Genomic DNA, 13,540 nt, shown 5'->3' with positions numbered 1-13,540 from the left:
GAGGAAAAGGCGTTGGCGAAAGCATATATTAACTCTTCAACGTCTCCTATAGTCGGTAAAATATTATTATTCTTATATTATTATTGTTATTAAATATTATTTGTACATTATATTTTTATTGTTGTTTGTTAAATATTTATTTGTACACTATATTTTTCTTACAAAATATTATTATTATTGTTACTAACTTGTAGGTAACAATCAACTAAGCGATTCGTTTTGGCAAGAAGCCCTTGATATATTCCACGGGCTTATGGAACAAGGCGAGTACAGAACCATTGATTCTACTAGCTCGAAGTGGCGCAAGATGAATACGTTGATCAACCGCTTTTGTGGGTTTTATAACACAACGCGCGCCAACAAATCGAGTGGGTGGAACCACGAAAATGTTTTCAATGAAGCGGTGCGTTTATACGAAAATGAGAGCAAAGCTCCTTTCCCACATGTCCGTGCTTGGCTAGTTGTAAAGGATCACCCAAAATGGAAGGGATGTCAAAATGAGGTTGCACAAGCGAAACGAGCAACGAAACGGTCTAAAACTTCCGTTATAGCGTTGGAGGCTCAACCGGTCGTTGCCAAATAAATATCAACGACGAGCCCGACTATGAGGAGGAGCCGATTGAAGATGGAGAACGTCCCCCAGGAAGGGACAAAGGTAAAAAAATAGCGGCTGAAAAAAGGAAACAAGCCGCATCTGGAAGTGGTGGTGGTGGTTCGAGGTTGGAATGTGTTATGACGGAGTTAAAATCATTCAAGGAAATCTTTAACGACTGGCAAACCGAGAAGGTAAATATTAAAAAAAAAACTAGCTGAGGAGAAGCTAAAAAAGCAACAAGAAGCGCAGGAGTTGGAGGAATGGAAAATAATGACCACCGACCTTAGCTCCTATCCACCGGAAGACCGTCCCATTTTACAAATGATGAAGGACAAAATTAGGAAAAAATGGAGTGGGGGAGTGTAGTTTTTTTTTAAATGTAACTTTAGGTTTTTTTTAAGTGTGTTTTTTTTTCTAAATTAAATGTAACTTTAGGTTTTTTTAGGTGTGTTTTTTTTTTTTATTTAATGTAACTTTAGGTTGTTTTTTTTTTGTTTTTATTTAAATGTAACTTTTTTATTTTTATTTACTTTGTTTTCATTAATTAATTAAATCAAATAAATAATAATAATAATAATAATAATAATAATAATAATAATAATAAAAATGAAGGAGGAGCATCCCCACACCCTTGGATAGTCTCCAAGGGGAGGGTCCTTCTCCTTTGCCTACGTGGCGTTTATGTGGAGGATAGTCCTTTGGAGACTATCCTCCTCCATACCCAATGGTCTTAATTAAAGATGTATTAAGTACAAATTAATTAGTTAATCATTTAAACAGTGATCATATTTTAAAATAAGTTACAGCAAAAGTAAATAGAAAAATTAATTAGTTAATCTTTTAAACAGTGATCATATTTTAAAATAAGTTACAGCAGTGGCGGACTTACAATGTTAGTAGGGGTAGCACGGGCTACCCCTCAACCCCGTCTCCGTAGTGTAAAAATATCCCTTAACTCCGTTTCCGTAGTGTAAAAATACACCGCAACTTCGTCTCCGTTATACAAAGGATACCCCTAGTCTAAAAAATAAAAAATCGGGATACCCTAAATTTTTGAGCTAGTTCCGCCACTGAGTTACAGCAAAAGTAAATAGAAAAATAAATAAGAAAAAGACAATAGAGATGTTTTAACCCTAGAACCTAGAAGTGCATGAAAATTGTTAATAAAGTCTCGAACCATTTTGACCGCAACTTACGGCATTTCAAGAAGAAATCCAAATTCTAAACTTATTACATACTTTATCAAATTTGGATGAAAGAAGTCATCTTTTAAATTTTAACTTTTTATGTTCTCTAACCACCTATCACTTAAAATTTGTCATCTCATTTTCTCCATAGCTTTTCTTAGAGTTCGTTAAGACTATGTGTTTGTGGTCCATGCCTAGGGCATGGCCACTAAACCACGCTGGAGCCATGTTGGAAGCCCCCCGCCACAATTGATACCTGAGTGCCTTGAAGCCACATAGCAAGTCATCCGCCCTTTAACACGAGGTTAAAATTATGCCTTCCCCTCCAAGCCCCCTCGGTGCGGTCCATGCCCCTCCAACCTCGATGCCTATAAAAGCGACGCCGCATCATTGATGCGGCTCGATCCACGCCCTTGGACGTGAACCACTATAGATGGTCTAAAGTGATACTTTTTTAAATGATTATTTTAAGATAAATAACATATAACTTAAGTGAATAAATAATCAAAATATAAAATACATGTTTATTTTATACAACCAACTTTTAGTAAAAAAAATTTGTTCAACTAAATAAAAGCTACAACTCTATTTAAAAGTATTTTGTTTTTTAAAAGTATGTCGATTAAAGCACGTGTCACAACGCTTACAAGATCATTTCAAAAAAATGGTTTTCGTTAAAATTTTTATTGGAATATTTATGAAAAATAATTAAAGACTATGTATAGAACCGAAGTTGAATAACCTAAAAATTAAAATTCACAAAAGTAAATGATTAAAGTTTTAACATGAGTCATATACGATGCTCTTCACGGATATTTGGTACGAGATGGCCTTCTTCCCTCATGGTGAGTTTAAATCCTTGCAAGCGTAAGATTTTGTGGTATTTAGGCATATAATATTGTCGTTAAAATAAATTATAGTGATTTGACAACTTTAGGGATACAGACCAGTAAAAAATGAGGGGTAAAGATATGCTTAACAGAATCATAAGTAAATGGCTCATAATTCCATCTCTTCAAGAAAAGAGGTGTACGTTGACTTTTGAGGTCAAAAGGACAACATTCAAGCTTCAGAATAGAAAATGCTTTATTTGAAAATATAGATGTATACGCTTAAAGGGATCGTTATAGTGGCGTGCTGGTGTTTGTGGAAGGCTAGGAATAGGGTTGTGTTCTCTTCGGGCCAGGCGAATGTGGATGACATTTTCAATGAAATCAGATCGTTGGGCTTCCTTTGGTTCAAGAATAGATCTAAGTGCAAGTCAATTAGTTGGTCCGACTGGTGTAAATTTGTAATTATGTAGTTCGGGTTGTGTAGTGTGTCTTTGTGTGGTTTTGGCGTCCCGTTTGTTTGGGTGTCGCGTGTTTTTTAATGAAGTTCTCCTTTAAAAAAAAAATGAAAATATAGATAAATGTTACCATAGTAATGATAAATTTCTTGAATAGGCTATAAATGTTACGAAAGTCGAGAGGTTTTGCTTGGGTTAAAAATAGATCTTCTTGTAATTATATCAAATGAGCGGATTGGTGTAAATACCCAATGTATATGTTGTAATTTTTTGCCTTTTGCCCGTTTGGGTCGGGGGTGCTGTTGTTTGTTTGACCTTTTTCCCGTTTGTGTCGGAGGTGTGTTTTACGGAAGTTTATTTTTCAAAAAGCAAAGAAGATGTTCGACCTTAAAAGTCAAAAGTATGCATACAGTTTTGACTTTTGACTTTTAACGCTCTTTTTAGTTTGAATATTCTGCTACTTAATTTGCAGAATGTCTATGTGTTGCTAAATCTCAATGGAGTAATCAACATATATGAAGAAACAGCACTCGACACAGAGAGATATTCACGCAATCCGAAATTGCAATCATCTTAAATATGAGGGGCCACAAGCTCATTTTTTGTATAGTCAAGCAGTTGTGGTTCATGATTGGATGGTTTAACAAATAGTGTGTTTGTATAGAAGTGCATATAACTACTTAAAGCAACATTAGCCACTTTAAAGATTGGAATCTATACTTGTAATTTTTAATTTATTTTAACCTGCAAGTAAAGGATTGTTTGTTGTTGTAATGATGTTGACTACATAAAGAATTGTTTAAACCTGTCAAGTAGATGCCTTTAACCTTTTTTATTATGAAGTATGCCCTGAATCATTAGCTTTATATACAAGATCTTTCATCAATCTTCCTTTTTGCAACTAGAACATTTGATTGACTAGATCCTAAATCCAAAATTTGATAATAGACATTTGACCAAACTTGGTTTATGGGGAAAATATGACACGTGTCTCAAGATTGCGCAATTCATATCAACATTTGTGTCAATGGATTAGGGCTGATTAACGAGCAAGCCAAGCAAGCTTCCTCTCGGGCAGTGGCGGATCTTGCCCGTTGAACGTGCCAGGGCCGAAAGACACGGGCACTAAAAAAAGCCCGGGCAAGCCCGGGCCAAACATAGTATATATAAAAAATTTCGATCGAAATGCGGAAAATCAGCACTACGGGCGAAAAACTTGCCCGGGCCGTGGCCCTGCCAGTGGCCTTCTAAGAACCGCCCGTGCTCGGGATTGGGCTCAAAGTTAAACGAGCTAGCTCGGCTCGACCCGTTTATGCTTAAAGAGCTGAAATTTAAGCTCGAGCTTCGGTTGTAAAAAGTTCAAGTCAGTTCGTGACTCGACAAGCCAACTTGCTTAATTTAAAGTTAATATTCAATATTGAAGAATAAAATAACATTCAAGTTAATATTACGTGGTCTCTAATGGGCTCATGGACCATATTATATGGGCTTATAAATAGAATTGAGTTATAACTTATAAACATTAAAATTTGGAGTTAGCTTGAACGATCGAGCTTACCTTGGCTCAAGCTTGGGCCATTTACAAACCTAGCCATCTAGGCTCCACTCGTTTATAAACGAGACAATTTCTAGTAAGCTATAAGCCATGAGCTTTTCGAACATCGCTACAATGGATACATTAAAGCCAATCATATAATGAGATGCAAGTATATAGCGCAAAAGTCTTGAATTTTTGTGCCCATGTACACTTCTTAAGCTTTTGTTGAGCGGCCAGTCTAATCGGCACAAAATCATCGCGCTTACGCCCATTGGCACAAATCTTTCCAATTTATTACACCCAATAACTGTCCACATGGCTAGTTGTGATTGGTTTTTTATGTCATTAAAGGTCATGGAAAGGTTAAACTGATAATTTAAAACAAAGTGACAGTTTATAAGTACAAATATATAGTGAGTTGTGGTCTCAACTCTCAGCTCTAAGTACAAAAAAAAAGGTGATTGTAAATGGACTGGGTGTAAAGGAACAAGAAAGATGTACACTGTTGTAAAATGACAAAAGTGGCAGTTTCAACTGTACACATATGACTATAAATAACAAAATAAAAATCATGCTGATAATAATATATTTTTTTCAGTATATATAGAATTTCATATTTAGGTGATTTATATTATATTCATCAAATACGTAAATTATATCATCAAATAAGTAAATTATATACTTGTGTAGTGTGTCATCCTGAATCACTTTGGCTACTTTTTTTCCTTAACCTTTCTTCTTATTTTTAGGTGAAATTTTGTGTGGTATTTTTATTTTATACGTAAATACTTTATTTTCTTAAAGAGCAAGTCAGGATTGCATTGCTCAAAACGTTTCTATGATACGGAAACATGAATTGGATACACAAAATTTGTTCGCGAATTTCATGTCTATAAGAGCTACCCCCAATTTACACTATGTTGGCCGAGGTGTCATGATGCCAAACAAACTTGACCCCTAACTACTGTTATAGAAGTTGTTCTTAAGAAAGATTATGATACTGGGTGTTCAATCAGTTAACCCTCCGATGGGGATGCTTAAGCGAAAATTAAAGTGTAAGGTGCGGGAAAAGATAAAGGGTAAAGGTAAATCATTGTCCGTAGATAGAGTCGTATAAATATACTTAAAAATGATATTCTCGTGATTTTCCCTAATCGAATGTTATATACTAGACAAAAGCACCATCTATAACATGCAATGATAACCATGGACAAAAAAATAATAACAATAATCTGGGGCTAGCTCACTTTGACAGAGACACATACCTCTTAGAAAGAAGTTCGTAGGTTCAAACCTGAGCAAGAGAGAATAGTTAGAATTATTGGTGTAAATAAGTAACATTAGCCGTTAAAAAAACCATAGGACAAAAATGTTATTTCCCTTGAAACTTGTGAAGACATAAAAATTTGCAATTAATTCATGACATTTCTAAAAAGAAATTACAAAGATGAGGTGTAAAAGCCAACTGTGAAAGCTGATTTATATAACTAACAAAGTGTGTTAAAGCCAATTTTCTTTATCACTCTTCTGACCTGACCTGCTTTTCTTTATTGCACAGAGTCTTTTTAAAGATTCATAACTCACAGTAAAATATTAGTTTTTGATGATTAGCACCACATTTAAAGCAAGAGTTTGAGGTGGACTGGTGCATTGCAAACACATAAAGGTAAAAAGTTGAATACCTTGAAAGTGTAAGTATTAGTGGGCTCCCTTTTTCTTTTCCTTGCAATAACAAATGCCTTTGGATCCATGGCACAGATTTTGAATTTCTCACATGTGATCTTAAATTGGATGCATTATCTGCTTTGTGTAAAAGATGCCTTTTACACATTATCCTGCAGTTGTGTAGGTAGTACATATTCAGAAAAAAAGCATAAATATAATTATGTGAATTTCAATTTGTTCTAGGAATTCCTATTTTCTTTTTGCAACTCTTTTTGAGTTGCGATATCCGAATCGGAACATAGTTTGAGGGGGACATGTTAACGACGAAAAATGTCATTTAAGAAAATCTTGAACCCGACTCAATGTTTGGCAGCATTCGTTGGACATTTTAAGATGGTTCTTGACGTAGAGCGAAACACAAAAGATAAAAGAGTAATTCTATAGGAAAGTTTTAATGTATTATGGACCTCCTTAAATTATTATGGTATGTCCAGAGAAACTTATTTTGGTAGATGTATTATGGACTGCCTTAAATTATTATGGTATGTCCAGAGAAACTTATTTTGGTAGATGTATTATGGACTGCCTTAAATTATTATGGTATGTCCAGAAAAACTTATTTTGGTAGGTTTTTTCAAATGTTTAGAATTCATTTTTGACAACATGTGACTGAAAATTAATCGCATAAATAAATGCGTAAATTAATAAATTAAAATCAATAAATTTGGAGGAAAATCGGGCCAACTTAGATGTTTTTGTTTATATCTTATGGGTCTCGTAACTCCATATGAATCAAAAGTTACGCTCTTTAAGTTGGACCATTTTTTAGCGAATCTTTGCTCCAACTACGAATCTGCCAACTCTTGAATCGGTTCCCTATTAGTCTATTCTTAACACGATTTCATATCACTAACTAAGGTTGTAAATCTTTTCTGATTGGTGTGACATTTTTATGAAATGAAGTAATATTCTAGTAGTACATTAAACAGTTGTAATGAATATGTGAAATGATAAAAGTTTTGATTTGTTTTATGTGTAGACAAAATTTTGCTCATTTAACATTTGAAAGTAAAATATAATCAGTATTTGACAAAATAATGGTTTATTTGAATTCTTTTAAGCATATTCAAAAAGCAAATGCTGGTAATAATATCCACATAAAACAAAAAAAAATTAAAATTAAAAAAATGGCCTCTAGAATAATATTTGATCATTACAAGGTACATTTTGGAAAGAACACATGATTCCTTGAATCAAAAACCTGTTGGGATTTTTTACAGTGATCAATGGCTGCTTCTATTGATCCTTCAAGCTCTGAATTAGCACTGCTATTCCTCTTTAACATATGTGATTCATGAAGCCCATTAGAATAATTGAAAGAAGATGAAGATGAAGAAGATGATGATGAAGATGATGATGTTGAAGGTGGTGAACACTTTCTCTTTATTGCCCCTGAAAAAGACTTCCTATGGCTACAATTACTATCAAAAACATCCTCATTACCATTTTCTTCAATACCCTTTAAGACATTTGCCAATGTGGGATACTTTCCTGTTTGAAGTTGACCAAAACCACTTGTTGTTTTACTCACTCTTAAACACTTTTTCAAAAAACTATTATCACAATCTTGTTCAACTTCTTGTTTAGCACAAGGGTTTCCATCTGATCCACAAGCAGATTTGTTGAACAAAGATTTGAGATAAGATCTTGAAGCTTTAAGCTTTTGAGTTATTGAAGACTGTTTGATTAGCTTAAGTTTCTTTGACCATGGACCATAGTACTTCTTCGGGTGATCACCGATGAATCCGGTTAATTCAGTTGACCATTCGAAGAAATATTCATCTGGAGTTAGTTCAGTACTGACCCTGCAAGATTCAGTAGGAGATATGTTGCATGATTGAACCATTGGTGTAGAAAATGTGATGAACTCTTGTTGTTGTTGTTGTTGTTGTTGTTGTTGTTGTTCATCTTCTTTGAACTTACTATTTTGTAGAAGTGATTTAACCATTTGTAGTCTTGGAGGAAGGTGAAGTGGAAGGAGTTTGCCTTTGTAGAAGAGTTCATCAGCAGGTGAATTTGAGTGCGTAGTGGTATTAGTAGCCATTTGGAATTCAAATTCTTTGCTTTTTGATGGTGAATTTGAATGTGATGATAGACTTACTTCCATGTCTATGAACTCTTCATCTTCATACTTGCATGATAAAAGATTTGCATCCATTGTGTTTGTTTGTGTTTGTGTATGTGTGTGTGCTAATGTGTTTTGAGTGAATATGAAGTTGTTGTGTTGGAATGCTTATGGGTTGGGGTGGGGGTATAGGGGGTGTGTCAAGACTCAAGAAGCATCATATAAAGCAAAGAAGGTGCTAAGTTAGAAACTTGTGAGATATAAAATGGGAAAATGTCATTTTTTTGTTACTTTCATGTATGCTTTTGTTTAATACTTCCAACCAAGAAAGTATGGAAAAACTAGAATGGTCCCTCTTTCAAGTTGACCATGCAATGAAAAGGTTGTACCTTGTGCTAATCTTGTTGTACAAAAGTGGACAAGAGATGAAAAAAAAAGAGTCTAGTCACTCCCTCACTCCTTTCATTATGAGAGTGCTTATTGGTGTGATATTATTATGATTCATTACCTTCACAAACAAGAATGAAAAACATAATTTATTCACATAGAAGAGGGACAAATGTAGAGTCTTGAAATTATAACATTGCTTCTTGTTTGGACATAGTACAAGTTTCTTATGCATAAGTACAACCCTTCTAGGTGAACAATGTTACATGCAACACTCATCAAGTGTAAAGCAATCAAGGGTGTTGCTAACAAGTTTTACCCATATAAATGATTATACATACATGACATAATTATTTGTACCTTATTATATAGTAAGAGTTGTACACTGCAAACTTTTTTTGAACAATTGTACACTGCATTTAGTTGCTATAAAATTATATAAGAGTTGTACACGGCAAATTTTTTTTGAACAATTGTACACTGCATTTATTTGCTATAAATAAAGGTTGAATGGAATAAAAATGTAAAATGTTGTACTTGATGTAATAAAGATTGTAACTTGCATTTTAAAAAAATGGGGAATTTTGAATTTTAAATTTTAAATTGAAATGTGCATTTTCCCATAAACCTTGGTTTTTAGCATTCTCATTTTCTATAGACATGGTCTGGAGAAGTGGATAAACATATCATGGGTCGCCACGAATTGACTTGGTCAACATTTGGGCTTGTTATCTTTTACCTCTCTTTACTACACTCATTTTCACAAGATTCCAAAGGTATAACATTTTTTATTTTAAAATGTTTTATAAACGTTTTTTTAACGGCAAGGAACAATGTGCCAACCACCATAACACCAGACGTTGTGGTCAAGGTCAACTACTCGACCGCCGCCAGCCCCTTGGCTCTCCCAGATGCGCGGAAACCCGACCTCCATCCGCCCGAAGGCACGACAGTGGAATAATCGGTAAAACCTCACCTCCCATCCTAGACGAACCGGCGCCACCCGTATTGGCCCTTCACCTGGATGCTGTAGAAAATAATGGGGAGAGCGAGAGTCGAACCTGGGACAAGGAACACCAAGTCTTTCCCTAACCGCTCCACCACTACCTCATTGGCATGTTTAAAAAATGTTATATTTACTTCTAAGGTTGCATGGTATGGAACGGTATCCCTGCCACATTATCTGTATAGTGTCCTAAACAACGTTACGAGAACGTTATGGAGGGGCGCTATATAGGGTTTCCCCAAACAGATATTGAACGCCAAACAAATGGTTTGGGAGCTCACTTGATTCTTACCAATCATATTTATTTATTTATTTCTTTTTTCTTTTTATATAGTTTTAAAAAGGGGTTTAATCCATACCATACAAGTTAATAATAAAGTCCATGCATACGTGACGTTGATGTAGCATGATAAAGCCTATATACACTTTATCCTACACTATAAACCTAAATACATGTAATCTTCTATTATAATTTGTACTATGTGTAATAAATATGAGTAATTTTTGTAATTATACAACTTATTCAAAGTTCAAACGACATAATAATTTGTAGATTTATTATTTACAAAGTTCGGTTTCAAATTAATTTTTGGTCCCCCGCTTTTACACCCAACATTTTAAAAGTCTAATCTATGATAATAAAAATAATAATAGGAGTTGAGGCAAGAGTTAATAAACCATAAAATGTATAGATACCACCTACCTAGGAAGAGTTAAGAAATTTCGAATATGCCACGTGTCATGAGTATTTTTTTTTTTTTTTAAAGAATGGTACTTACATCATTTTGATAGCAAGTGATAAATTTTATGGTTGTAACACTTTATAAGTTCGGTGGGTGTGGCTTAACGCCACCCCGCCACCTCATCGTTCATAGCGTTTTGGGAGCGCTATCGGCCACACCACGACAACGAAAGAGGGCGCCGTCTTCGGCTCGCCAGCACGTTAACGGGGTGGAATTGCTTTGATCGAGGTGTGTTTGGTCAAAGTTACCGTTGTAACGGTAACATTCAATTAAAAAAATTAATTTTAAACTTTATAAAATTCATCAATAAATACTCCACTTTTTTCCATAATTTTCATCCCTTCTACCTCAATCTTTATACACAAAATCTCTACACTTTTTTTATATAACCACACAATGTTTCCCAACAACCAAAACGTGTGGGATCCAAGCCATCCGTTTTGGCAAAGTGCGCCAAACAATCCCAACAACGAGCAAGAAGACCGTTATCGAAGAGATCCGCGGACGGGTGAGCTTCGATATTAATTATCCGATGCCACCTAGCACCCCAACTTCTCCTCATCCGACCACTCCACCGATTCCCGGTTTTTAAGAATATTATTCCCAACCTCCATTTTTTCCCCAAAACATACCCCAAACCCAAAACATACCTCAAACCCAAAACACACCCGAAACCGAATCCGTACCCGAAACCCAAGCCGAACCCACTTCCTCAAAAGGTGGACTGTAACTACCCGCACCTTCGTGCGTTGTTACTACTCGTTACACTCGTTACGCCTAGCACCAGAGATTCGGATCATAATGTAACTATATCAGATGCATTGCTATATCGAGGTATAATCGAATAATTACGCATATTCTATCGCTATTACAAGCTATTTTTCGTAAATAATAACACTCACGATGATGTTGAGTGAGGACCTATTCTGCCCTCCTCGATAGCCGAGAGGTGTCGAAACGTAAACAGTCAACGCTAACAAGGACTTTCGGGTGAGTACCATGCCTCCAGCCATCGTGGCGATGATGGCAATACGAGCAAGTAGTGCCCCGATAATCCTTGTGGCACATCACATCGAAGAACGCACTCGAAGGCACGCGTAACTCGATCATCGCACCGAATATTGAATATATAGATACGTATATACGACCCTTTTGTGATTAATTATAATAAATAAATAAATAATAATATAAATATATGGAAATGTGGCCAAACTATCGCAACGCACCAAAAACGAGGATCGAAAGGCCTCCGTATGGATGGGCCAGCCGAACGGCTGGGCCAACCGATCGGACAGGCCAGCCTGCCCTCCTTTCCTTCCTCCTTGCCTATAAATACCCCTCACTCACCTCCAACACACTTGTTGTCACTGTTGTTGCTCGACCAGAAGTTCCAACCCCTTTATCTCTCGATTTCTCGCGATTCTTGTAAGTTTTCAACTCAAATCATGTACTTCCTTGATCTTTATGCATTCCTCCACCTTTCTATCTTTCAAATTCCAACTTTTAACCGTGAAATCAATGGATTTGAGGTGTTCTAGGGTGATGTCATCATGGAGTTCTTATGAACTTCAAGTGTTGGCCTCATTCCACCAAGAACAACTCAAATCTAAGGGATTTCCACAAGAATAAACAACCTTTTCACCACAGATCTACACATAATCATGAATGAAAGGTTTGAAGGATGGCTTTCCAACTTTCTTTCAACTCTTTTACTCTCAAGGCACTCAAAAACGGTGGAATCGGAGCTTATACCGACCTTCTACTCATTTCTAGTGTCGTGTTGGTCAAAGATCCGATTCCTAACGATGAGACGACCAATTTCGGGTTAAACAAAGAAAAACCGCCAAGAACGGCCAATTCTGATGGAACGGGGTGATTCCCGGCCGCTTGAACAAGTCGAAATTGATAGAATTTCGGTTGTTTAGCACGTCACAGCAACTTCTCGACCCAAACCACCGAAAAACTTGCAAAAATTGTCGAATATAGCTGGCCAGGCTAGCCGATCGGACAGCCCATCCGATCGAACAGCCTATTCGATCGGACAGCCCATCCGAACGGACCGGCCTTTGAACTAATTATCATCCGTTTCGCGTATTCCGTTATCATTTACCGCGCCATCAAACACTTATGTGACCAGTCTATAATCAGGGCATTCTCGGACATAATCCCGCCAATCCAAACCAAATACGCACTGTGAGTATACTTTACCCCTTTTTATCGAATTTTGGGTGTAACATATGTTCCTCATAAATCGAACTCATCAACGAATCATTTAATCAGTCAATTTATCACTTGCGAATAACTGTTTGCATAGATATACGTGATGCTAGTTACATATGTGCTAGGACTTATACTCGTGACGTCCCACCACGACTAGTATAGTACTATTGCGCCCGACGGGGTCTAGTTATGCCATCGAAGAATCGAGCATCGAGGACTTAGTTGGTAGTATCAGTTTTGTGAGTATATATGTCGTGTATTACTTTTATGCATGTGGAAATTCGCAGCACTTTTAATCAATTATGCTATTACATATCAAACATGTATACTCGCCAATACTTTTGTATTGACAATATTTTAACGTATGTTGCAGGTTTAGTTGAAGTCTTCATCAAATCAAGCTAGGAAGTCTAGAAACTCACATAAAACCTAGGTTGTCGGATTTGAATTGTTCGAGAGGACAAGAAATCTGTGATGACTTATGTGATTGTATTATTTGTTAGTATGGGATAACGAATGTAATAAATATTATCACAATATAGTTGTTATGGATTCTCTTGAGCAATCTGATTCGCCTAGTGCCGCGCCCCGATGATTCCGCCATCGGTTGGGGTGTGACATGGACGATCGAGAAGGCATCGTAAGAAGGATGAGACCGAAACACGTGCTCCTAAGAAGGTCGAATTGTGGACGCCTAAGGAAGAATTTGCATTGGCATAAGCGTGGCTTGACGTATCGGAAGATGAGATTGTTGGTAATTTTTTTCTCCATAAACCTTTTTTACATA

At 36.1% G+C, this 13,540-nt stretch overlaps 1 protein-coding gene across 1 annotated transcript; it reads right to left on the bottom strand.

The window, feature by feature from the left end:
* Nucleotides 1-7,441: 7,441 nt before the first annotated feature.
* On the bottom strand, nucleotides 7,442-8,643 carry LOC110868411 (probable membrane-associated kinase regulator 4). The gene has a single exon (XM_022117566.2). It carries the CDS (start codon nucleotides 8,488-8,490, stop codon nucleotides 7,486-7,488), a length of 1,005 nt encoding a protein of 334 aa, XP_021973258.1. The 5' UTR covers nucleotides 8,491-8,643; the 3' UTR covers nucleotides 7,442-7,485.
* Nucleotides 8,644-13,540: the final 4,897 nt, after the last annotated feature.

This window comes from Helianthus annuus, chromosome 7, assembly GCF_002127325.2.
Source record: "Helianthus annuus cultivar XRQ/B chromosome 7, HanXRQr2.0-SUNRISE, whole genome shotgun sequence".
In the NCBI taxonomy this organism is placed as follows: Eukaryota; Viridiplantae; Streptophyta; class Magnoliopsida; order Asterales; family Asteraceae; genus Helianthus; species Helianthus annuus.
The sequence above is the reverse complement of the archived record's forward strand: the minus strand, read 5'-3'. Positions and strand labels throughout refer to the sequence as shown.

What these genes read in the sequence shown, in the direction of transcription:
- LOC110868411 (XM_022117566.2), bottom strand. Translation starts at nt 8,490, where the DNA reads ATGGATGCAAATCTTTTATCATGCAAGTATGAAGATGAAGAGTTCATA.